The sequence below is a fragment of the Ailuropoda melanoleuca genome, chromosome 16 (assembly GCF_002007445.2).
Source record: "Ailuropoda melanoleuca isolate Jingjing chromosome 16, ASM200744v2, whole genome shotgun sequence".
Lineage (NCBI taxonomy): Eukaryota > Metazoa > Chordata > Mammalia > Carnivora > Ursidae > Ailuropoda > Ailuropoda melanoleuca.
In genome coordinates, this window is record NC_048233.1 from 3,291,877 (window position 1) to 3,319,332 (window position 27,456).

Sequence of the window (27,456 nt, forward strand, 5' to 3'; positions counted from 1 at the left end):
CTTTGAATTGCAGTCTGCTTTGGGATTTTTCTTATGAGTGTAAACTTGGAACGTGGTTCCTGGACGGATCACCTTTTATGGCATATAATCTTAAATTTAAGTCTTGAGGAACCATATTTTATTGAATTTTTATAATATTTGGAAGAGACAAATTGTCTTTTTCCATGTCTAATATGTGACACAGAAATTTATAGTTTCTGAAGGCTAGTCTAGGAAAGAATGGTGAAATGAATGGTTCTCACCTGGTGATCTGTAGCTTATAACTTTCAAATTCAAAGACTGGATTCTCTGATTTTTAGTATCAGAATATACTGTGGAGAGCTTATGATTTAAATTCTAATTCTGATTCTGTTATTTTTCCATAATTGCCTTGATATATTATGACACTTCATTTAAATAAACTCTTTATCTGAGGAAAGCCTTGTACTCTCAGCTTAGTATGTTTGAAACTTTCTGTGAGTAAAGTTGCTAATGCAAAGTCAAGTCCCACTATTCTCTTTATGTACGTGTCAGTTTTAAAACTCTACAAAGATTGTTTTGGATTTGTTTTTAATGTATACGTATTTAATGAAATGCTATAATCATAAGTCATATTATTACCCTTTTCATGATATGTGAGAAATTAAGTCACAATTCAGATTGTGGATGAGAACTCTGGAGGGTCAGATGATATTGTCCCATCACTCTAAAACATTCAGTGTGATAGGACCTACTAAATACATTGTGATGATTATTATCACCCTTCTAAGAATTAAGCACTTTGATTATCTTTTTCATTCTTGTACTTACTGCATTGGCTGGCAGTGATCTTAAAACTAACTAGTCTCAAATTAGTCCCTGATAAGCACTACATACAGGCAGTATAGAATTAGTAGATAAGCTCTCTGGAGCTTGATTGCCTGGATTGGATTTTCAAATCTGCCACTGACTGGCTGTGTGATTTTGGGCAAGTTATCTAACTTCACTATATTTTAGATTCATTATCTTCAATGGGAATAATAGTATATCTACCTCATAGTGTTTTGAGATTTAATTTAAATTATTTTAAATAGTGTCTGGTCCATAGTAAGCTCTCAACATTAGTTTTTACTATTATTATATAACTATTTTTATTTCAAGATGAGGTCTCCCGAAGACGAAAAGTTACCAACAGGTCAGACGCATTTAACATGCAAATGAGACAACGGAAAGGAACTCTCTCTGTTAACTTTGTAAGTGTTCTGAGATGTGTCAGGAGGGAAAGGATTTATTTTTAGTTTTGCACTTTTTTTCTCGCTATATATTGGTATGCCGTTTAGTTAGTTCGTTTGGTTAGAAGACTAGATGGTAAATCTAAAGTCGCAGCTTTCATTTATGTAATGTGAACCTCACTTTGTCTGTTTATAATGACTCTTCCCCTAAGTTATACTCACATATACCTTGTGAGTGAGAGAATGAATATGAATCTGTAAATTCTTGAGCTGTATTGTAGACAGTGCTCAGTATTCATTCTCTACCAAAGAGTATGTGTGTATAGGAAGGATGACATGGTGTATTTTATTTATGTAATTGACTTTCAAGTAACCTGGATTTGTGGTCTTTCTTTATTCCGATAACTTGATAACATTTTTATTAACTTGCCTGTAGAAGCATTGAGGTAATTGAGGAAGTTTTATGAAAAGTTGTCTAAATAGAATCATTTAAAAGATATTCAGGATTTAAGTTATGTGTACTTTTAGTGTACATTATTTTGTTTGTTTCAGTTAAGGAGTTCCTGGTAAAAATTTAATGTTATTGTTATAGAAAATAGACTTTTATTTTATTTTGTTTGTTTTCTAACAGGTTGATCTCTATGTTTGTATGTTTTGTGGTCGGGGAAATAATGAAGATAAATTGCTTTTGTGTGATGGATGTGATGACAGCTATCATACATTTTGTTTAATTCCCCCACTACCTGATGTGCCCAAAGGAGACTGGAGGTGTCCTAAATGTGTTGCTGAGGTACAAGCCTAACCTTTACAGATCCTTTTTTAATTAACAATAATGATGTGCACATACACACATACAGTAAACCCATTGTCAAAAGGTCTTGCTTTCTTCTTCAGTGTTTAAAATCTCTAGGATTTTTTAAGAGCAGTATTGAATGAAAATATAGTAATTGTGTTGTGGCAGCTCACCTTTCAAATGTTCTTTTTCTCCCTGTTGGTTAGATAATTCTGTTTATTGCTGTAGATGAATGATACTTTTATTCAGAACGTTCGTATTCCTGGAAAATAATAGAAATGAAGAAAGACTGTTGGTCATTTATTTTTTTTAAATTAAAAAAAAGTAAAAGTCATGAAGCTCTAGAACTTAGGATTTATGCATCCAGTTTTTCATGTTACCAGATAAATTGATGGTATCTATTAACTTGTTTAAGTTTTACTTGATTATACTGAATTATTCTTATTGAAAGATTACAAAGACATTATTGTACTGAAATACCTAATCTGTTTACCTATTTTAACAAAATACTGTGATAGGACATGGAAGGGAAGGACTTGGCTGGGCTGTGTGTAGGTGTATTGAAAGCTTTGAGTTATTATTTATAATTCTCAAGGTGAGTTGATTTAGAAGTAGTTCTGCTCTGAGAATTTGTGTTAAGATACTGGTCAGGGTGGTTGATGGTGTGAAACAACCATTCCTATAGCTAGATGTTCTTGCAGTCCAGTGGATATCCCTTTATCCATTATCTTCCTTCATCTATGAGCATGTATTTTCTCTGTAGCTAGATCCACTGAGAAACTGAGAATGATAGGCATCCCTGGGCTTGATTGCATGCCAGTAGTTCTCCTAGTGTTTGTCTTGGTGCCAGAACTTAATGTCAACTCCAGAGTCTGAAGCTGTCTCATTACCACCTTACTTATGGAAGGCTGTGAAAATGTAGTTGAGGTTCTAGAACATTATTTCTTGATTCTGTATTGCAAGTAATTAATACTTGTTTTGCTGTCTAAGATTGATTGGTTTTGCTTCACCTAGGGAAATGATCAAAGAAGGTAACACCAAGAGCCTTAATATTTTATTAGTTCATTTTCAGTGAGTTAATTTTAGCTATTTCTTCTTAGGAATGTAATAAACCTCGAGAGGCCTTTGGATTTGAACAAGCTGTACGAGAGTATACACTTCAGAGCTTTGGAGAGATGGCAGATAATTTTAAGTCTGATTATTTCAATATGCCAGTTCATGTGAGTATCTATCATTTAGGTCAGTTTGGGGAGGTATGAAGATTTATCTGAGTCTGAAGCTTTGGGTTTGCTTTCATCATTTTGTGGAAAGCAGGGACAGCATGAAAAAGATGATAGAATATTAAATCTTAAAGATTAAGGGGCCTGGCATCTGTTTCTATTTCTTTCACTCGTTAATGTGGCAGTGTGACAGTACTCTCCTGTTGAGAAATCTGCTTTGATCTTTGAATTATTAGCCTTCCGTGAGTAATCTTATATAGAAAAGCATGAAGTATGTGGCAGTTGCTCCTTTTGTTTAGTTATTTGTAATAAGGAAGTTTGCTTCTTTTCCTAGGGGATCTTGGGCTTTTTAAATCCCTATCCAGAAAATTTGCCAAAGCCATTAAAATTCAGCCTTGAATTTTGCATTTCCTTTTTCCTCCCTAATGTGCTTGCTGGGTCATCTATATATTTCTTAGATGGTAAATAGCTTACACAAAAAGGCAGTTCACTTTATTATGTTTTTCTGAACATCTAGTTTGTCTTTAGCTTTTCCCTATTCTCTGGGAAAAGCTAGGACCCTGGTCTTTTCAGCTCTGGAAATAAGATTTTTTCTTTTTATCATAGGTTTGTGTTCACTTGACCTGCATATTATGTTTTAGAAGGTTATGGTTATAATGTTAGTAATCTGTAATCTTTTTCCCTGTATAGATGGTTCCTACAGAACTAGTAGAAAAGGAATTCTGGCGGCTGGTGAGCAGTATTGAAGAAGATGTTATTGTAGAGTATGGAGCTGATATCTCCTCAAAAGACTTTGGAAGTGGATTTCCTGTAAAGGATGGTCGGAGAAAGATGCTGCCAGAAGAAGAGGTGCAGAGCAGATAGTAGTAATTCAAACTTACTCCAAGTTGATTTAGCCTTTGCATAGTAGAAAACTTCCTTTCTCTAATCTAAAGGGTTTACATTCATTTAAAATATTAAAAATGTAGGGTTTGGATGTTATAAATAATTTTCAGTTTTAAAAACAATACGTTCAAAGTATCTTTAAAAATTTAACTTCAGGGCAATGCTTTTTGGTCCCGTCCTTCTTTGGGAGCTTTGTACTATCACTCAAACTTTGCTTTAAAAGAAAACTTAAAAAAAATTTAACTTTGCATTTTAAAACCAATTTAATTAGTTTAAAACTCTGATTCCAGTTAAAAGAATTTTGCCTAGCTCTGTTTGAAAATCTAGACAGTGATTTAAGAATTTTAAAAAAAATTGCATTTCATTGATAGGTCCAAAATTAAGTTGCCTTCAGTACCTGAGCAGGTAGGTTTTCAAATATGTTTAAACTGTAACATACAGTGAAGTCCTGTCACATTGGAGATGACCCCTATGTACAAAGCTAAATTAAGATGATCATTCATTTCTTTTTCTCATTATTTTGGTCCTTTTTACTTTTTCCCTTGATATCTGGCAGTGATTAAGAGTTTTCTTTCCTATTAAAAGAGTTACATAGGGTTAAAAAACCAGGAAAAGAGTGCAGTAGTATGTACAGTTAAAAGTATAGGCAGCCACTCCAGTTCTCTTAAGGTTACTGTTTGTAAGGTATATCTTTTTCCATTCTTTTACTTTGAAGCTGTTTGTATCTTAGGATCTAAAATGTCTTATGTAGGCAGCATATGATTGGATTTGCTTTTTTAAAATCTAGTCTGAGGGCTGCCTTTTGATTGGAGTTATTTAGTACATTGACATTTAATATAATTATTGATATCATTGATTTATGTCTGCCATTTTGTGATTGTATATGTCTCATGTTTTGTTCTTCCATCTCTCCTTTGTGGACTTTGTTTGGTGTTAAACAGATATTTTTCATAATACCATTTTTTTTTCTCCAGGTTTTTTCATTTGCCTGTATACTTTTTAGTTATTTAGTGGTTCTAAGAATTATAATAATGCATCTTTTTTTTTTAAACAGTTTTATTGACAAAATACATCTCTATGCAGCCTACTTCATATTAATATTGACTTAATTCTGGTGAATATAGCAACTTTGAAACAGTGTCTCTTCATTTCCTACTGTCTTTTTTGTGTATTTTTATACGTTGTATTGACATGTTATATAAATACAACACAGCAATATAACTATTACTTTAAACTTTTACTTTTAAAAAAATACACTTATACTCTGTTACACATTGACTCACAAATTTACCATTTCTGATGCTCTTCGTTTATTCCTGCGGGATCCATATTACCTTTTGGGTTCATTTTCTTTCAGCCTGGAGGACTGCTCTTTTCTGTAGTGTGGGTCTCCTAAGCATTGAATTCTTTCAGTCTTTGCTTATTTGGGAATGTTTTTATCCAGCCTTCTTTTAGTTATTCAACAGTAAATGCTCTCAGTATTTTTTTTCCTTTAGTTGATTTCTAGTGCCTTGAAACGGTTGTTTTGGTAATTTTGTCCAGATTTATCTTTGTTTTCTGTGGGGTGGAATTGCCCAACCTCTTCATATTACCTACCACTGCTGGAAATTCTTTATGAATAAAAGTCTCCCTCCTGGGGCACCTGGGTGGCTCAGTCTGTTAAACGTCTGCCTTTGGCTTAGGGCATGATCTTGGGGTCCTGGGATCGAGCCTTGCATCAGGCTCCCTTCTCAGCGGGGAGTCTTTCTCCCTTTCCCTCTGCCCTTCCCCCATCCCACTGCCCGTACTCTCTCTCTCAAATTAAATAAATAAATAATAAATAATCTTCAAAAACAAGTCTCCCTCCTACCCAAATCTCTAGTGTGACAGAGGAAGACCCTATTTTATTTTCTAGTGCATCCTTCCAGATATAATCTGTATGAGCATTTATACATCACACATACAGAATTACATACTCCTTTTTATTTACTTGTTTTTTATTTTTTTTTAAGACTTATTTATTTATTTTAGAGAGCCCACAGTGGAGGAAGGGACAGAGGGAGAGGAGGAGACTCTCAAGCAGACTGCCCGCTGTGCGTGGAGCCTGACCCTGGCGGGGGTGCAGGGGAGCTCCATCTCACAACGCTGAGATCATGACCTGAATGATCTGAGCTGAAATCAAGAGTTGGACACTTAATTGACTGAGCCACCCAGGCACCCCTTACATACACCTTTTTTTTTTTTTTAAAGATTTTATTTATTTATTTGACAGAGATAGAGACAGCCAGTGAGAGAGGGGAACACAAGCAGGGGGAGTGGGAGAGGAAGAAGCAGGCTCACAGCAGAGGAGCCTGATGTGGGGCTCGATCCCATAATGCCGGGATCACGCCCTGAGCCGAAGGCAAACGCTTAACCGCTGGTCCACCCAGGCGCCCCTACATACACCTTTTTAAACAGAAATGGAGTAAACTACTTATGTGGTCTGTACCGGACTTAACCCTTTTTGTTTTTTGTTTTTGAGTCTATTCAGGCCCTATCCAGTCCATCCTGATTACTTATAGCATTACCTACCCAGTTTATTCACGGAACCATCTCATCGTGTATTATGCCAGCCAATATCTGAGCACTTAATATGTGCTGAGTAAAATTTTCGTTTTGTTTTGTTTTTTATTTTTTTAGATTTTATTTATTTATTTGACAGAGAGAGAGGCAGCGAGAGAGGGACACAGTAGGGGAAGTGGGAGAGGGAGAAGCAGGCTTCCCACTGAGCAGGGATCCCCATGAGGGGCTCTATCCCAGAATGCTGGGATCATGCCCTGAGCTGAAGGCAGACGCTTAACGACTGAGCCACCCAGGTGCCCCCCTTTTGTTTTGTTTTTATGATCGAAAGTTGTGAGTGTCTTTTGACTTTTTTATTATTTTAGCCTTGTTAATTGTTTTTTTTCTTTCTGTGAAGGTGGAGTATAGGTTACGGTAATCAGGTTAGGATAATATAGATTAGAGAATACACATTGGATTTTACCAAGGGAAAAAGAATAATTACAATAGATGGGGAACATAAATTATATAGGGATGGTTTGTTCACTGAATTAAACCTGGTTTGTATAAGTATAAAGAGATGCATCAGTCTGAGTTTCTTTGTACCTTTCCATTGCCAAATGGTAGGCAATTATCGAATTATTGGGAAGAGACTTCATTATATAGCTCTTGCCTTTTTCTGAATTTTATTTCTGCTTTGAATTCTTAAGTTTTTGAATGAATATTTATATCTTCTAATCTTAGAGACAAGGTCATAGAGTTTTTTAAAGATTATTTTCAGGGTCAAACCTAAGTGATTAATGTTAATAATATAAATAATCCTTCATGTTTGAGTTTGAATGAATATTCATTTATCTATTTCTGCTTTTGCTCTATTCACCTTAATGTAAGAATGTGGAGAAATGCTGGCTTGTAACCAACCATAGTACGCAGAGACATGACCTAGTCTGGCAAATGTAGACTGGGTCATGGATTTGCTATTTATTTTCTTTTCTTTTTTCTTTTTTTTTTTTTTTTTAAAGATTTTTATTTATTTATTTGACAGAGATAGAGACAGCCAGCGAGAGAGGGAACACAAGCAGGGGGAGTGGGAGAGGAAGAAGCAGGCTCATAGCAGAGGAGCCTGATGTGGGGCTCGATCCCATAACGCCGGGATCACGCCCTGAGCCGAAGGCAGACGCTTAACCGCTGTGCCACCCAGGCGCCCCGCTATTTATTTTCTAAGCAATAATGTTTTTCTTAGGATATTGTTTTTGTGTTGTAAGATGGAATGAGAGAACCTGTTCATTACAAAGGGATTTTAAGGACTAATTAGACATGTGTATAAAACTTTTGGACTTTTTAGGGGTGCCTGGGTGACTCATTCAGTTGAGTGGCCAACTCTTGGTTTCAATTTGGGTCATGATCTCTGGGTAGTGAGATCAAGTCCCGAGTTGGGCTCCGCGCTCATGGGGGAGTCTGCTTCAGGATTCTCTTTCCTTCTGCGCCCCCCCCACGTGTTCTCTTTCTCTCTCTCTCTCAAATAAATAAATCTTAAAAAAAAACCCTTTAGACTTTTTAATACTTATATCAGTTCATTACTCCTCTCTGAAAGTTACTGTATTAGAATACCAGATAACTGCTAGCTTTTCACCAGGAGTTGTACATTTATATTGAACTTCTGTATGGGTTAGCTCTTGATATCTGATAGCATATTTCTCTGGTATTGTAGTTTACTGGAAAGGTACTTCTGAAGTTAATACATTTGTTTTATAAATATGGTGTGCTCTACCAACAGGGCTTCTGAGAAATAAACAATAGGCACAAAACTCGAAACCTTGGGAACATTTTTTTTTCTTCTTGTCTTTGCTCCATATTAAATCCTTGACTAAATCCTGTTAATTCATTTTTCATTATTTTCTGTAGGATTGCCTTCTTTTTCATACCCACTGCTACTATCCTTGTCTAGGTCCTATTGCATCATGTTGGGATGATGCCGTAGTCTTACATAATGACCACTTGTGTTGGAAGTCCCTAAGACCATCTCCAATGTTCAGTGATTTTCTGGGAGGACTCATGGCTATGGCCATGATTTATTATAGTGAAAGAATGCAAAGCAAAATCAGCAAAGGGAAAAGATCATGGTCCAAGTCCAGAGAAAATGAGGTAGAAGCTTCCAAGAGTCCTCTCCCAGTGTAGTTACACAGGATGCACTAGTATCATATTGTGTATGAAGTGTTATTTACCAGGGAAGCTCATTAGAGACTCAGTGCTCAAGGTTTGTGTTGGAGGCTGGTGACATAGGCATCCTCTACTGAACACATACTAAAATCCCAGACTCCCAGAAGGAAAGCAAGTGTACATAAATCATACTGTACAGCCTAGGCATTGTGAATCACTGTATTAGTGTAGGGAACTGTTGATCATATATGTTTGCAGATACCAGCTGAAAGAACTTTAAGAGGCTTTTTGAAGAATAGCAGTCTTAGGCCTGTTATGTTAACCATTTTCTGCTTACTGCTTCTCTCTGCAGTCTTTTTTACATATTTAAAATTTTAAGGTTGAAAGGTCTTTGGGAGTTCAGTATGCAGATCTGTCTACTTCTATGTTTGAAATTTTCCGTAATCAGAAGTTTAAAAATACTTAAGATACTATGTTTATATTGTTTCATTTTTCAAATTCTGTTTTATTTCCCTTCTGAATATAGGATAAAATCCAAGCTTCTTAGTTTGAAACATAAGATTAAAGGTCCGAGATTCTTCTTTTCTAATCTTATTTCCTGTATTTCTGAGTGTGATTATTCTACTCTTCCCCTTCACCAGACAGAACAGTTTATTTTCGGTCTCTCTGTCATTTACTGTCAAAGCTTATCTATTTTTTCTAAGCTGTACTGGGGTTCTTCCTTTTCTGTAAAGTTTTCTTAATGTGCAAACCCTTATTCATTACTGTTGTCCTCTGAAGAACTAAAGAAATTGCTCTTTTATCTTTGGTGTTGAGTATATACAGCCTTGTCTTGAAACTTTTTGTATGTAGGCTTTATCTTCTCAACTGGTTCATTATGTTTTCAGACAACCAGCTGACCAATCAATTAAAAAACCTATTGCGTAGTAATTTTTTAAAGCCTTTTGGGGTTACCTGGGTGGCTCAGTTGGTTAAGTGTCTGACTTCGGATCAGGTCATGATCTCAGGGTCCTGGAATCAAGCCCTGAGTCAGGCTCTGTGCTCCGACGGGAGTCTGCTTCTCCTTCTGCCCCTTCCCCCACTCATGCACGCGCACTCTCGCTCTCAAATAAATAAATAAAATCTTAAAAATAAAATAACTGAAAGCCTTTTTAAAAAAGCCTGTTGAGGATATGAATCATATGTCTTTATTTCTTAATGGAATCCCTCCTTAAACCTATGCTGGACTTTCTTACTCTATTCCTCTGCGACTCTTAATCATACACATAGTTTTCATTTTTTTGTGCTACATTATGGATGATACTCTCAAATCCGAGTTCTCATTGACACATTCTCTCTTCAGCTTTGTCATTGGCTGTTAAACCCCTTACTTTGCACGTTTTATTTTTTCAACTCTGTATTATAGAAAGTTTCAAATGTATAAAAGTCTACATAAGAAGGAATTTCCGTCCTTCCCTCAGTACCTGGCATCCAGGTTTAGCAGTTATCAACCTCCTAAAAGAAGGCAGTTAGATTCTCTTATCTGTTCCTGCATTCAGTCTGTTGTCAGTCTGTTGTGATGTCGCATATCATGTATCCTCTGGAAAACTCACACTATGTTCCTGCAAGAATGAGAGCGAAAAAGGCAAATAACATCTTACAGTTATTATAAAAATAGTTTGACTTTGCAGGTTCCCTGAAATAGTCTTAGGTTCCCTAGACCCCACTTTGAGAACTGCTCTCCACAAGGATGATAAGCACTTTTTTTTTTTAAAAGATCTTATTTATTTATTTGACAGAGAGGCAGCAAGAGAGGAAACTCAAGCAAGGGGAGTGGGAGAGGGAGAAGCAGGCTTCCCGCTGAGCAGGGAGCCCCGTACAGGGCTCAATCCCAGAACGCTGGGATCATGACCTGAGCCGAAGGCAGAAGCTTAACGACTGAGCCACCCAGGCGCCCCTGATAAGCACTTTAATGCTTTACTTCATATGGCTTCAGCAATAGGTTTTTGAAACTCGGTGTTTGGTCTTTATAACCAGTTAGAAACCTCAATGAAAACTCAGATGATAGCCTTCCTTTTTCATTCTGCCTTTCCTTCCTTCCTTTGTTTCTGGAAACTGGGAATTCTTTTTTCTTTTGAGTTCATCTATGAAACAAATGTTTTTGTTATTATAATTTATGTAATATTTCTAGCTGTGTTTGTAGTGAGGGTGGTAGTGGTCACTTTCTGCATCATCTTGGTCTTTGGTGTTGACAAAAATTCAGGATTATGTGTCTTATTATTTTTTGTTTTCATAGTATCTGACACCATTCTATAAATTTAGTGGTAAACATTTTGGGAAGTTACGCTACTAGGGGTAAAATAGAAATACAGTACTGGCCTATTAAAATGAGTCTCACATTATTTTACTAGTACGCTAGGGAGGAGTAGTGTAAAAATGCTTATATGCTTCAGAATAAACCAGAGGTATCTGAAATAATTAAAGGGAAATCTGCATATCACTGGACAGGAGATAAGATTAAATTGGTATATGAGTTACATGTTGCAGAGAGCAAAGAGCACAGATGGACTAGATGATTGTAAATATTATATACAATTTTTGCTTTTTTTTTTTTAAGACTCCCTTGAAATTTCTATTGGGCACTTGTAATTTCTGATCTTACATCTTTTTTTTTCTTGATAGGAATATGCGCTTTCTGGTTGGAATTTGAATAATATGCCTGTCTTAGAGCAGTCTGTTCTTGCACATATTAATGTAGACATCTCTGGTATGAAAGTGCCATGGCTCTATGTAGGAATGTGTTTCTCTTCTTTCTGCTGGCACATTGAAGATCACTGGAGTTATTCCATCAACTACTTACACTGGTATGTATGATCTTTGTTACATGCTTAGGAACTTTTTAAAGGTATAATAATATTAGGTGATATATTAGCAAGAACTGAATTTAAAAGTATTTCCTACCCAAAGTAGGATAATATATTGAGAGGTGTAGAAGGTCCTAAGGATATATACATCTCAGACACCTTCCCTTTTAAATATGTGCGTGCAGCATGCAGCAGAGGCTGGAGTTTTAGAGCAAATGATATTAATTTGGTATACGTGAAAATTACTTTGATATACTTTGGTATATCTTTTGATATGCAGGATAGGATTTTAAAGTATGTATAATTTTAAAAAGTGTATAATATCTGACTAAACCTTCAGGATTGGAAATTATTAAATGATTTTTTTCTTTTTAATAACATTTGTCCTATAAATGTGTGTTACATGCATATTCATTAAATTCTTTGGCTGAATTTTTTTGTGTCTCCCCACAGCTTTTATTTACTTGCCCAGTTCCTTGTCCATTATTATGATATCAATTAAATGATATTTTTCGCCATTTGGAAGATATTACTCAAATCACACTATGCAGTACTGGAAAACTATAGTGATTTTATTTCTTTCCTTCATCACTGTGCTGTGTAATATAATTCTTAGCTGCATGTGGCTATTTGAATTACTTAAGATTAAGTAAAATTAAAAATGTACTTCCTCAGGTACAGGAAACATTTCAAGTGCTTTATGGTCATCGGTGACTAGGGCCCTGTGTATTGGCCAGCACAGACATAGAATATTCTCGTTATTGCAGTAAGTTCTGTTGGAGACAGCACTGGATTGTATTAGGATTAGGAAATGCAGCTATTTTATAAATAGCATGACTCACTAAATCCATTTCCTAGGAGTACAACTTAATATCCTAAATGAACTCTAGTCCACTAAAGTCTAGTGCATTAATGATGCCAAGTTTTTGGTCCTTAAGATTTGTAGATAGAACTCTTTTTAGGGTTTCAACAATTTCACCCTTGCCTTAGTTTGTTGGATAGTAAAATTCAACTTAATGAAGCTATGTAAAGGTGTTCTACAGTGTTGACTTCAACTTTGATCATTGTAGGGATAATTGGAATGTCCAGTGGACTTGGGAAGCAAGGTGGTATGTCAGTATCCTTCGGAATGTTTTTTTTCATATAGTGTCTTTCCTATTTAAAGAAACAATTTATTGATCCACCTTAAAGAGTTCATGTGCTTTGAATTGCATTTATTGAATTCATTAATTACATTAATATGATTTAGAATTGAATTCATTCTAATAGTAGTGGTAAGTATGTATCCATCTATTTATATACTTTGCTTTACCTCCTATTATGAACAGATTTATGAATTGGTTTGCCAGGATTCAGGGTATATAATCTGTGGCAAAATTAATGGAACAAGACAAAGTTAATTATTGTTGATAGCGGATTTGAGTGAGAGACCCTGGCCTCATTGGTACCATGCTCACCTAGCTAAACAGTTACTTCCTTTTCCTAGGGGGGAGCCAAAGACATGGTATGGTGTGCCATCTCATGCTGCAGAACAACTGGAGGAGGTGATGAGGGAGCTGGCTCCTGAGTTATTTGAATCCCAGCCTGATCTCCTGCATCAGTTAGTCACCATCATGAACCCCAATGTACTGATGGAACATGGTGTGCCTGTGAGTCTTTTGTGTCTCCTTTTAGTATTTTTATTTTAAGGTTATGTTAGCTTTACCTTAGAATCGCAGCATATCTTTTGTTTTATAACTGGAAGCAAAAGATCATTTCATCTTCTAGCCAAATTAGAATTTATATTCTGAAGGGAACAACATTTCTCTGGTTAAGAAAGAAGTGTTTTAAAATATTAATCATACTTTATTTATAGTTACCTATTAAAATAGCGTTCTGTTTCAGTAAACCATTAAATCCTGGTTTTGATAAAAAGCTTATATTCCTTATTATCTAGTATGTATAATAATACTCTGTATTACTTATTATCTATATTGTCTTTGTTTAGCCAGAGTGTAAGTTTTTCATGTGATAGTCATAATAACTAATACTTCTCATTTAGAGATCAGATTCCATATAAAGATTTCACAGCTTTTTAATTAATATATGATAATGAAATAATTTGAATACCTTTTTACTTTTTTAAAAAAATATTTTATTTATTTTAGAGGGAGAGTGAGAGAGCGTGCAAGCATGAACGGAGGGAGGGGCAGAGGGAGGGGCAGAGGGAGAGGGAGAGAGAGAATCTCTAGCTGAGTCTGCACTGAGCATGGAACCTGATGTGGGCTGGATCTCATGGCTCTGAGATCATGACCTGAGCTGAAATCAAGAGTCGGATGCTTAACCGACTGAGCCACTCAGGCGCCCAGTGTTAGTTTGTGTTAAAAGATTTTATTTATTTATTTATTAGAGAGAGGGAGAGAGCATGTGCACACTAGCTGGGGGGAGGGGCAGAGTGAGAAGCAGACCCCCCACTCCCAAAAGCAGGAAGCCAGACATAGGGCTCTATCCCAGGACCCTGGGATCGTCACCTGAGCTGAAGGCAGAGTGAATTTATACTAGAATCTGGGATTCTTCTAAAGACACATAGTATTGGGGTGACTGTGTGGCATGGACCCACTCTTTCTAAAATAAATAAATAAAGACACATAATATTATCATACAAATAAGTGGGACCCAGGAAAACTGATTTTGGGGATATCTCCATATAACATATGAGCTAATTAATTGGTTAATTTCGAAAAAAGTACCCAAGAGTAGGAGGAAATTCCATTCTTTAACGTTATTGACAACACAACGATAAAAGGAATAAAAAAAAAAGTCTCTTAATTGTAAAAATTTTATCCAATTTCAGGAACCAGTAGCCCAGTGAGAGTAACATTTTCTTTTTGAGAATTTCTTTGTCTACTGCTTCTTGTGAATTATTTTGTTATCAGTGACTATTTTAAGAAGGTAGAGTTGGGCTGCTTCTTAAACTCTGATATTATTTTCTGATATGTGTGGGTGAATGCTTTACTGCTTTTAATTTTAGAAAATGCTTCTGAAAGTGACTGATAAAATCTCTTCCTCTTTTTTGTTGTTTTTATTTTGTTTTGTTTTGTATTCCTGTTCCCACTTTGCGTTTAGGTGTACAGGACCAATCAGTGTGCTGGCGAGTTTGTTGTGACATTTCCTCGTGCCTATCACTCTGGATTTAACCAGGGCTACAACTTTGCTGAAGCTGTGAACTTCTGTACTGCTGACTGGGTCTGTTCTATAGCAAGTAGCTGTTGTACGTCTACTAACACCCCTGGAAAATGCATCTTAGTGGCCAAATTTGCTTAGTTGGGGAGGGGAGGATTCATGAATATTTCAGTAAAGACTGGAATGGCTGTTGTAATTTAGAAAGTTCAGTTAGAGTTTCCATTATAGTTTTTGTTTGGAACATTTTACAGTTTTACTTCTCATCCATTCATTCTTTTCCCTATTCTGTTTGAATTTTAAATGAGCACTTGATAATTTTTGAATCTTTCTTTCTGAGAGACTTTGGTTCTTCTAGCCTTTGCTTTCTCTGAGCAACTTAAGGATTTTGTAATGATAACTAGATCTTTTTTTTTTTGATAACCAGATCTTTTTAAGAATTAATTTTATCCGTATTTTCAAATATCTAACTCAGATTTTTATTTTTAAAATATCCCTTTGTTACTTTCCTTCTTATAGATAGGTGATTTTATTCTTCCTACATTTTATGTTTTTTTTGTATTTCTTTTAAAAAACTTATTTTAAAGAATACTATAATATTGAGATTGCTATGGCATATACCTTTGTTTAAATGATAATGCCAGGGGTGCCTGGGTGGCTCAGTCAGTTAAGCGTCTGACTTCGGCTCATGATCCTGGAGTTGTGGGATCGAGTCCTGCATCAGGCGCCCTGCTCAGCAGGGAGCTTTTCCCTCTACCCCTTCCCCCTGGTTGTGCTCTCTCTCGTTGTCTCTCAAATAAATAAAATCTTTTAAAAAATAAAATAAATGATAATGCCAGTGATTGCTATTTTGCTTTTCTGTATGAGGTAGATATCAAAAAGTAACTAGTTATGATTATGTCATGTTGGTTGGGAAAAGACTGCAAATTTATGATACACTCTTTTACTTTATTTTTCCTTTAGTGATGATCTCTTTTTTGGTCTCCTCTCAACATTTGGGGAGGTGTTTTTTGTTTTGTTTTTTGTTTTTTGAGAGAGAGATTGAGCACCCAGAAGGAGAGAGAGAATCTTAGCAGACTCTGCGCTGAACACAGAGCCTGATGCGTGGCTTGATCTCATTGAGGTCAGAACTCTGAGATCACTACCTGAGCAAAATCAAGAGTCAGATGCCAACCAGCTGAGCCACCTAGGTGTCCCAAGGGGGAGATTTTTAGTAATACTGGGTCTTATGTTTCCTGTAGGCACATTAATTTATTAAATTTCATGATTCATGATTTCATGATTTGTTAATAAATGACATGATGAGTAATCTTATTTGATCTAGTAATTTAAAACATTATTAGGCTTAGGAAGCAGTATGAGCAAGACTGAGCTTAGGACTTTCCCTTGAAGGTCTGTTTTTTGAAATTCAGCTAACATTTATCAAAATGTTTATGACTTACTTGATTCTTGGCTAGATGTAGGGTTGGAAATAGACATAATTCAGAAATGAATTAGAGATGGTTTCTTCCTTTAACATGTTCACTATTATTGATGTGTGGCCTTGGGGAGCTCTTTTAATTTCACTGGGCCTAAGTTTTTCTCACCTTGTGTATGAAGATACTAAGATTTGCTAAATAACCTCAAACAAGTGAGATGATATATGTAGAAGTCCTTGAAACTCTTTAGAAGAAGGGTGTGATAGAAATGAAGAGTTATAGCAGCTTTAGATTTGGAATATAGTGATGGTATTAAGTTTTATAAGCCACAATGGATAATCAGTTCTATTTAACGTGGGTTCTTTACAGATTATAATAATTAAGATCTGCATATTTTCTTGCCATTGTTAATAAGCTATATGAAAAATGTTTAACAAGTAAATATTTATGAAGTAGGAAATGAAAGTCGTTAATAGACAAGATAATCACTAATCGTAAATTCAGTATCATTATTTTCTTTGGAAAGATTGTTTCTTTAAAAGAGTATGTAGGGGTGCTGGGTGGCTCAGTCAGTTAAGCATCCAACTCTTGCTCTTGGCTCAGGTCATGATCTCAGGGTCATGAGTTCAGGCCCCGCATTGGTCTCTACACTGGGCATGGAGCCTACTTAAAAAAAGGATATGGAAACACTGCTTGATATAGAGATAGACTTACATTCTCAAAATGTGATTCCTGTGATTGTCTTCTGCCTTTCTCAAAATGGAGGTGAATTCTTAAAGGTCCATTTTCTTATTTTTTCTCTTTTATATCATAGTTTTTAAATATAAACTAAAACTCCCATTTAAACTACCCAAGTTTTTCCACTGGACAGGAGGATAGATGTTGGGGAAAGAGAGAGAGAAAGGAGGGAGAAGGGATGGAAGAAGTGTGTGTGTGTATGTATGTGTGTGTTTGTAGGTATAGGCTTACCTTGTTTTATTGCACTTTGCTTTATTGAACTCCACACATACTGCATTTTTTACAAATTGAGGGCTTGTGGTAATGCTTTGTCAAGACAGCAAGTCTGTTGAGACCATTTTTCCAATAGCATTTATTCACTTCATGTCTTTGTGTCACATTTTGGGAATTCTGGCAATATTTCAAACTTCTTTGTTATTATTTGTTGTTGTGATCTATGATTAGCAATTATGACTTGCTGAAAGCTCTGGTAGTGGTTAGCATTTTTTAACAAGAAAGTATTTTTGAATTAAGTTGTGTACATTGTTGTTTTAGACATAATGCTATTGCACACTATATAGACTACAGTATAATGTAAACATAACTTTTATATGCACTGGAAACCAAATCAGTCGTTTTGCTCACTGTATTGTGATACTTTATTTATGGTGGTCTGGAACCAAACCCACAGTATCTTCAAGGTATGCCTATATAATATAACTAGTATCATAATTTGGCTTAAATCTTGATGGTTAAAGAAATTTTCAGACTTTATCTTAAAGGGTGTATCTGATGATTTATGAAAAGTGATCATCTGGTGATTTGTTTATTCACTTAGGGGGGAGAATAAAGTGTATAATCTCATGATTTCACTTGGATTTTCTTTAGGTCAGACTGATGTTTTTAAAAGAATTTCTAGATGCTAAAATGTAAATCATCTTTTGCTTTGATTCTTAAAAGTCAATGTGAATTGCTGAAGTAGTGCTTTTTTCCTCCCTTTTTCTTTCTTTCTTTCTTTTCTTTCTTTTTTTTTTTTTTTAACTTTTAATAACATCCCTGCTTTTTGGTCTGTGGAAACTTCCTTGCTGGATATGTCCTTTTAACCTTTATTACCTAAATGTTTTTTCTTTTTTCTTTAAAGGCAGCTTATGTTAAAGTGATCTAAAAGAGTTTGCTGCCTCATTTAAATATCAAGGAACTTGTACTTCTTGTACATAACGAGTAGAAAATCAGTAGCTTAGGCTAGAAGCTTAGCATCTCAAATTATGGAAATTTTCAGTGGGAAGGCCTTTGAAATTCCTGCTGGGTCAAAAGATTTAATATTTACAGTTCCTCTTATGTTCAAATGGAATTTGTTATTCTGCCTTTATTTTTATAATAAAACAGAGGATCTGTAGGCTAAATAGTGGTTTTGTTCTGGAATATGTTATAAGCAAGTAATTTAATTTGAGAATCTTGTTTACAGTTGCCCATTGGACGTCAGTGTGTCAATCATTACCGACGGCTGAGGCGCCATTGTGTCTTTTCACATGAAGAACTCATTTTCAAGATGGCAGCAGATCCAGAATGCTTAGATGTGGGACTGGCTGCCATGGTATGCAAAGAATTGACTCTCATGACTGAAGAAGAGACAAGATTAAGGGAGTCTGTTGTACAAATGGTGAGTTTGTGGAACACATTTTCTGTATTTGACACTGCTCATGGAATATACAAAAACTGAACCTGTAGAAAGAATCCATTTCATCTTTGATTCCTTTAGAAGTTGAACACAAAAATCACAAGTTTGGAGAAGGGGTGTTGTGTGTGTGTGTGTGTGTGTGTTTAAAGATTTATTTATTTTAGAGAGAGAGTGAGCACACGATGGGGAGGGGCAGAGGGAGAGGGTTAGAGAATCTCAGGTATACTGTGCTGCTGAGCACGGAGCTTGATATGGGTCTTGATCTGATCAAGACCTGACGTGAGATCAAGACCTCAGTCAAGAGTTGGGCGCTTAACCGACTGTGCCACCAGGCACCCTGGAGACAGTATATTTTTATACTTGCTATTTTGGGTTCTACAAATTGAAAAGTTTTAGGAATCTTTATGTCACCTCTAGATTTTAAAAAATGGAATTGTGTCATATAGAAATTCTTAGGTATATATTATATATAGTATTTCTTTAAATAAGAAAGTTCAAATCCTTTTCTCTGAGCTTTGAAATTAAATAAAAGTTGTGTTTCTGGTGATTCCAGCTGTCAGAGTGGATTGATCTGGTTTTTTTGTTTTTGTTTTTTTTTCCTCTAAGTAATTTAATGAGTAGGAAGTACTGAATAACCAAGTGTTGGGATTTTTTTTTTCTTTTTTCCCCCCCAGTTTGAAAGCCAGTTGAATTTCTGATGGAATTCTTTATAATGGTGGTGGCTGGGCAGTGGGTTGGCCGTACCCTCCCCACAAGTGTTGTGATTTTGAATGCTTGGAATAAACTAAACCTTTGTCACAATCAAGATAATGAACATACCACCTTCAGAAGTTTTCTTGTGGCCCTTTATGATCCTCCTTTCTTGTCCCATTCCCCCTCTTCACTACTTCCACTCCACCCCTTCCAGGAAAACACCAATTAGCTTTCTTTAGTGTGCCTTTGTAAAAAATGTCTTTTTTAAATTAGTCATACAGTTTATACTTTTTGTTTAGTGTCTTTTACTTAACATAACTTAACTTAGAGATTAACATAACTTAGAGATAACATAACTTAACATAACATAACGTAACTTAGAGATTCATTTATGTTATTCCATGTATTAATTATTTATTCTTTTTAATTGTCAAGTAGTTGCCAAGTATCTATTGTGTGGATATACCACAGTTTATCTCTTCACTTATGAATGGACATTTTAATTGTTTTTAACTTTTGCCTGTTATGAATTAGGCTGCTGTGGACATTTCTGAACAACTTTCTATGTTGACGTATACTTTGATTTCTCTTGGATAAATACTAGGACTGGAATGGCTGGGTTATATGATGTATGTTTAATTTTTTCTAAAAACTGCCAAACTGTATTCCAAAACAGTTTTTACAGTTCTGCCAGGAATATGAGAGTTCCACTTGACCTGCAGTCTCACTGACATTTGGAATTTTATCTTTAGATGTTCTTTCTTTTTTTTTTTTTTAAGATTTTATTCACTTATTGGAGAGAGAGTGAGTGAGAAAGAGAGAGCGCACAAGCTAGGAGAGAGGCAGAGGGAGAGAGAGAAGCATCCTCCCCAAGAGCAGGGAGCCCGATGCAGGACTCGATCCCAGGACCCCTGGATCATGACCTGAGTTGAAGGCAGACACTTAACCAACTGAGCCACCCAGGTGTCCCAATTTTAGATATTCTAATAGGTTTGTTGTGGTAGTTCACCATGACTTTAATTTTAATGACTAATGATGTTGGGTACCTTCTAGGTGCTTATTTGCTGTATATATATCTTTGAGGGAAGATTCTGTTCAAATCTTTTGCCCAACTTTTAAAAGTTGGGCTGTTACTGAAATTTTGAGAGTTCTTTAGTTTAGATACAAATTCTTTACCAGCTAGGTGATTTGAAAGTATTTTCTTCCAGTCTGTGGCTTGTCTTTTCCTTTTTGTAATAGTATTTTTTTGAAGAACAGGAATTTTTTTGGTTTATCGATTTTTTCTTTTATGGCCTGTGCTTTTGGCTATATCTAAGAAATCTTTGCTTAACTCAGGATAACAAAGATTATCTCCTATGTTTTCCAGAAATTTTTTAGTTTTAGCGTATACATTTATGTGTATGGTCTATTTCAAGTTAATTTTTGTATGTGGAATGAGGTATGGGTCAAAGTTTATTTTCTTGCATATGTCACTTATGATTTCAAGCCCACTTATGAGAATACTAATTTGAGATTTCCTGTTTTGGCTTAATTGGTTTAGCTAACTCAATAACCAAGTAACCAAGAATAACAAGAACAGTTGGTAGGTTGAGAAGACACTTTATTTTTTGACATATCCCAAGTGGTAGAATTTAACAGAAGCCTTGTTTCCTCTCAGTAAAATCAGAATTTTCTTGAAAGCACCATTTTTAGTTAGAAAAGTTTATATAATCACAAAATTAAGTACGTTGTGTCTATTTTGAAAGAATTTCAAATAATGGGCTCTCTATATATTAAGTTAGATTTAAAGAGTTTTAAGAAAATGAATATAGGTTTTAGCTGAAGAATAATACTGTAGTGGATAGTGATTTGGATATGAAAAGTAAAAGAAAAATCGATTTCATCACTCTTTTTATGGGCATAAATGGGGAAAAAAATCTTTAAACCAAAACTATATATAGCTATGTAAGACTATATAAAGCTGTATAAAGCTATACATATTACAAATGATGAAATATTATTATAAGCTAATTATTTTTAAGAATTTATGTTAACTTGGAAATAAGAATTTTTACTAATGGTCACATTTCTTTTTCTAGTTTGAATTACCTGTGATAAGAAACAAGAGGGACACCTGGGTGGTTGAGTCAGTTAAGTGTCTGCCTTTGGCTCAGGTCATGATCTCTCAGGGTTCTGGGGTCAAGCCCCACTGAGGGCTCCCTGCTCAGAAGGGAGTCTGCTTCTCCCTCTGTCCCTCTGCCCTGCTCATGCTCTCTCTCTCTCTCAAATAAATAAAAAAAAATCTTTATTTAAAAAAAGATACAAGTGAATCTTGTTTTTGCTTTTTTAAAAAGTTTCTTTGAGGTAAGTGAATGTATGACCTGATATAGTTAATATTCACGTGTTATACCTGTATTCTTAAAAGTTTTCTTTGATTGTTTGCTTATTTTTTATTAGCTTTTTTATTTTATTATTATTTTTTTAATAAGACTGTCTTTTTAGAGTAGTTGAAAGTTCACAGCAAAATGAGGGAAAGGGTAGGGTACAGAGATTTCCCATATATCTTCCATCCCCACACATGTAATGCCTTCTACATTATCAACATCTACCAGAGTGGTACATTTATTATAATTGATAAACCTGCATTGACACATCATAATCACCCAAAGTCTGTAGTTTATATTATGCTTCACTCTTGGTGTATATCTTGTGTGTTTGGATGAATATATAATGACATATATCCATCATTAAGTATCATACAGAGTATTTTCACTTGACTAAAATTCCTCTATGTTTCACCTGTTCATCGCTACCCTACTAACACTGGCAAATACTGATCTTTTTACTATTTCTGTAGTTTTGCCTTTATGTCATATAGTTGAAATCATACAGTGTGTTGTCTTTTCAGATTGCCTTTCATTTTTTTCATGTGAGTGTCCAGTTGTTCCAGCACCATTTATTGAAAAGACTGTCTTTGCTCCATTGTATTGCCTTCTTTTTGAAAGATCAGTTGACTGTATTTATGTGAGTTTGTTTCTGCATCCTCTGTTGTGTCCCATTGATTGATTTCTCTATTCTTTTGTAATACCACATAGTCTTCATTACTTCTGTAGCTTTATAGTGTTTTAAAAATTTTATTTATTTTTTATTTGAGTACAGTTGACACATAGCTTACTTTAGTTTCAGGTATATAATTTATAGTAAGTCTTGAAGTCAGTTAGTGTTAGTCTTTTGACTTTGGTTCTTCTGCAGTGTTGAGCTGACTATTATGAGTGTTTTACCATATAAACTTTAGAATACTTTGTTGATATCCATAAAATAACTTGCAGGGATTTCGATTTTGATTGTACTAGATTTATAGATTAAGTTGGGAAGAACTGACATCTTGACAACACTGAACATGGAATGCCTCCATCCATGAACATGGAACACTTCTCCATTTATTTAGCTCTTTGATTTTGTTCAAGGAGTTCTGTAGTTTTCTTTCTTGCACATGTTTTGTTAGAAACCTAAGTATTTCATTTTTGGAGGGTGCTAATATAAATAGTAATTTGTTTTTAATTTCAAATTCCACTTGTTTGTTACTGGTATATAGGAAAGAGATTGAATTATATACCAAGCTTGAATCCTGTGTAACCTTGCTCTTATTGCTTATTAGTTCCAAGAGTGTTTTTGTCAGTTCTTTCAGATTTTCTGCATGGATGATCTTATGATCCATAAACAAAGATGGTTTGGTTTCTTCCTTCCCAATCTGTATCCTTTTTATTTCCTGTTCTTGTCTTATTGTATTAGCTAGGTCTTCCTGTTGAAAAGGAGTGGTGGGAGGGGACATTCTTGTCTTGAACCTGATCTTAGTAGAAAAATTTATCAGGAATGGGTGTCAAATGCTTTTTCTGCATCTATTGATATAATCATGTGGCAGGGTTTGAGAGGATTGACTCCAATTTTGAAAGAAGTTCTAATTGTTGCATACTTGGGGTGAATTCCACTTGGTTTTGTCATGTAATTCTTATATATTGTGGGATTCAACTTGCTAATTTTGTTGAAGATTTTTGCATCTATGTTCATGAGAGATATTGGCCTGTAGTGGTTTTGGTAGCAGGGTAATGGTGGCCTCATAGAATGAGTTAAGTGTTTTCTCTGCTTCTGTTCTCGGAAAGAGATCATAGAGACTTGGTATAATTTCTTCCAAAAATATTTGGTAGAATTCACCAATGAACCCATTTGGGTCTGGTGCTTTTTGTTTTGGAAGGTTATTAATTATTGATTTGATTTTCTCAGTAGATGTATAGAGCTATTTGGATTGTGTGTGTGTGAACTTTGATGGATTGTCTTTCCAGGAGTTGGTCCATTTCATCTGGTTATGAAATTTGTGGGCATAGAGTTGTTTATAGTATTCTTAATGCTATCCTTTCAATGTCCATGGGATCTTTAGTGATGTCCCCTTTTTCATTTCTGATTTTAGTAATTTGTGTCCGTTTTGTTGTTGTTGTTGTTTTTTATTTGCTTGTTTTTTTAGTTAGCCCAGCTAGAGGCTTATCAGTATCATTGAACTTTTCTTAGGACCAGTTTTTGGTTTTATCGATTTTTCTCTATTGATTTCCTGTTTTTAATTTCACTGATTTCTGCTTTAATTATTTTTTTAAAGATTTTATTTATTTATTTTAGAGAGAGAGAGCGAGCAAGTGGAGGGAGGGGAAGAGGTAGAGAATCTCAAGCAGATTACGCGCTGAGCACAGAGCCCAATGCAGGGCTTGATCTCAAAACCCTGAGATCATGACCTGAGCTCAAATCAGGAGTTGAATGCTTAACCAACTGAGCCACCCAGGCACCGTGCCCCTCTTCTGCTTACTTTGGATTTAATTTGATCTTCTTTGTCTAGTTTCCTAAAGTGGAAACTTAGGTTATTCATTTTATATATGTTCATTTAAAATGGAATTCCTTGGGGTTCCTGGCTGGCTCAGTCAGTAGAATGTGACTCTTGATTTGGGGGTTGTGAATTAGAGCCCCATGTTGGGTGTAGAGATTACTTAAAAATAAAGTCTTAAAAAAAAAAAAGGGAATTCCTTTCCCATTGCTTGGTGTCTGTCTTTTGAAGCTTGAAATTTAATTTCATTTTAACATGCCTTTGCTTTATTTTGTTTCGTATATATTGTGTTTTTGACAAATTGAAGGTTTGTGGCAACCTTGCATTGAGCAGGTTTATTGGCCCCATTTTTCCAACAGCATTTGCTCACTTTGTGTCTCTGTGTCACATTTAGTAATTCTCACAATATTTCAGACTTTTTATTTTATTTCACTTATTTATTTTGTTCATTTTTAATTGTCGTATAATATATAGTGTTTTATTAGTTTCCAGGTGTACAATATAGCAATTCAGCAATTCTGTATATTACTCAGTGCTCATCACAATAAGTGTACTCTTAATCCCCTCTACCTATTTCACCTATCCCCCCACCCACCTCCCTTCTGGTAACCACCAGTTTATTCTCTGTATTTAATAGAATCTGGGGCACCTGGCTGACTCAGTCAGTGACTCTTCATCTCAGGGTCGTGAGCTTGAGCCCCATGTTGGGTGTAAAGCTTACTTAAAAAAAGAAAGTGGAATACCCTTAATAGAGTCTTGTTTTTTTGTTTGTCTTTTTTTCTTCATTTTGTTTCTTAAATTCCACATATGAGTGAAATCAGATGATATTTGTCTTTCTCTCATTTGTATTACTTAGAATTATATCCTCTAGATCCATCCATTTGTTGCAAATGTCAAGTTTTCATTCTTTTTTATGGATGAGTAATATTCCACTGTATATATACCACATCTTTATCCATTCATCTATCAGTGAACCCTCGAGTTGCTTCCATAATTTGGCTATTGTAAATAATGCTGTAATCATGAGGGTGCATATATCTTTTCAAATTAGTGTTTTCATATTCTTTGGGTAATTACTCAGTAGTGCATTTCCTGAATCATATGGTGATTCTTTAATTTTTTGAGGAACCTCCATATGTTTTCCACAATGGCTGCACCAGTTTTCATTTCCACTAGCAGTGCACAAGGGTTCCTTTTTCTCCACATCCTTGCCAACACTTGTTTCTTGTATTTTTGATTTTAATCATTCTAATAGGCATGAGATGGTATCTCATTATGGTTTTGATTTGCGTTTCTCTGATGGGTGATGATGTTGAGCATCTTTTCATGTGTCTCTTTGCCATCTGTATGTCTATGGAGAAATGTCTGTTCATGTCTTCTGCCCTTTCTTTTTTTTTTTTTTTTTAAATAGGCTCCACATCCAGCGTGGAGCCCAACGTGGGGCTTGAACTCACGACCCTGAGATCAAGACCTGAGCTGAGATCAGGAGTCGGATGCTTAACCGACTGAGCCACCCAGGCGCCCCTTCCCATTTTTTAATTGGTCAGACTTTCTCATTATTATAATTGTTATGGTCATTTTGATGAGTGATCTTTGATGTTACTGTTGTCATTGTTTTGGGTTCCACGACCTGACAGTAAACTTAATATATAAATGTTGAGTATATTCTGCCTGTTCTGCCAACTGGCCGTTTCCTCATTTCTCTTTGTGTGTTTGTCAGGCTTCTTTGAGACACAATAATATTGAAATTAGGCCAATTAACCCTACAATAGCCTGCTAAGTGTTCAAGCAGATGGAAGAGTCACATATCTCTCACTTCAGATCAGAAACTAGAAATGATTAAGGTTAGTGAGGAAGGCATGCGGAAAGCCTAGATAGGTCAAAAGCTAGGCTTCTTATGCCAGAGAGTTAGCCAGGGTGTGAATGCAAAGGAATAGTTCTTGAAGGAACTTAAAAATACTACTCTAGTGAACACATGAACAATAAGAAACTTAGAAGAGCCTTATTGCTGATATGCTGCAAGTTTTAGTGATCTGGATACAAGATGGAACCATCCACAACATTTCTTTATGCCAAGGCCTAATCCATTGCAAGGCCCCAACTCCCCAGTTTTATGTAGGCTGAGAGAGGTAAGGAAGCTGCAGAAGTTTGAAGCTAGCAGAGGTTGGTTCATGAAGTTTAAGGGAAGTAGTCATCTCTGTACCACAAAAATGCAAGGTGAAACAGCAGGTGTTGATATAGAAGCTGCAGCAGGTTATCCAGAAGAACTAGTAAAAATCATCAGTGAAGGTGGCTACACTAAGTACAGATTTTCAGCGTTGACGAAACTGCCTTCTATTGGAAGAAGATGCCATCTAGGACTTTGATAGCTAGAGAGAAGTTAATGCCTGGCTTCAGAGTTTCAAAGGGCTGACTCTCTTGTTAGGGACTAATAGAGCTGATGACTTTAAGTTGAAGCCAGTGCTCATTTATCATTCTGCAAATCAGGGTCTTTATGAATTATGGAAGTATACTCTGTGTTCTGTAACTGGAACAACAAAGCCTGGATGACAGCACATCTGTTTACAAATGGTTTGGACCTACTCTGCAGAGAAAAAGATCCTTTCAAAATATGACTGTTCATTAACAATGTACCTGGTCACCTAAGAGCTCTGATGGAGATGTGCAACAAAATCAATGTTGTTTTCATGCCGTGAATAGAACATCTGTTCTGTAGCCCATGGATCAAGAAGTCATTCGACTTTCAAATCTTAACTATTTAAGAAATATATTTTGTGGGGCGCCTGGGTGGCACAGCGGTTAAGCGTCTGCCTTCGGCTCAGGGCGTGATCCCCGCGTTATGGGATCGAGCCCCACATCAGGCTCCTCCGCTATGAGCCTGCTTCTTCCTCTCCCACTCCCTCTGCTTGTGTTCCCTCTCTCTCTGGCTGTCTCTATCTCTGTCGAATAAATAAATAAAATCTTTAAAAAAAAAAAAAGAAATATATTTTGTAAGGCCATAGCTGCCATGGATAGTGATTCTGCTGATGGATCTAGGGAGAGTAAATGAAAAACCTTCGGGAAAAGGTTCACTATTCTAGATGCCATTAAGAACATCCGTGATAGATGGAACAAGGTCTAAATATCAACATGAACAGGAGTTTGGAAGAAGTTGATTGCAGTCATGGCATGGATGACTTTGAGGTGTTCAGGACTTCAGTGGAGGAAGTAACTGCAGATGGGGTCAAAATAGCAGAACTCGAATTAGAAGTGGAGCCTGAAGATGGGACTAAATTGGTACAAACTCAGGATAAAACTTGAGCAGATGAGGAGTTGCTTCTTATGGATAAGCAGAGAA

The 27,456-nt window shown here is 35.7% G+C and overlaps 1 protein-coding gene across 1 annotated transcript in view; it reads left to right on the forward strand.

Moving 5' to 3' along the window:
• The window catches only part of KDM5A (lysine demethylase 5A), a 95,884-nt gene that overhangs the window by 20,748 nt on the left and 47,680 nt on the right, over nucleotides 1–27,456 (forward strand). The window contains exons 7-14 of the mRNA XM_002914106.4: nucleotides 1,120–1,211; nucleotides 1,822–1,980; nucleotides 3,084–3,203; nucleotides 3,894–4,052; nucleotides 11,427–11,608; nucleotides 13,095–13,257; nucleotides 14,714–14,833; nucleotides 18,368–18,562. Of these exons, the coding sequence (XP_002914152.1) occupies nucleotides 1,120–1,211; nucleotides 1,822–1,980; nucleotides 3,084–3,203; nucleotides 3,894–4,052; nucleotides 11,427–11,608; nucleotides 13,095–13,257; nucleotides 14,714–14,833; nucleotides 18,368–18,562 (1,190 nt within the window). The remainder of the gene's footprint in view (nucleotides 1–1,119; nucleotides 1,212–1,821; nucleotides 1,981–3,083; nucleotides 3,204–3,893; nucleotides 4,053–11,426; nucleotides 11,609–13,094; nucleotides 13,258–14,713; nucleotides 14,834–18,367; nucleotides 18,563–27,456) is intronic.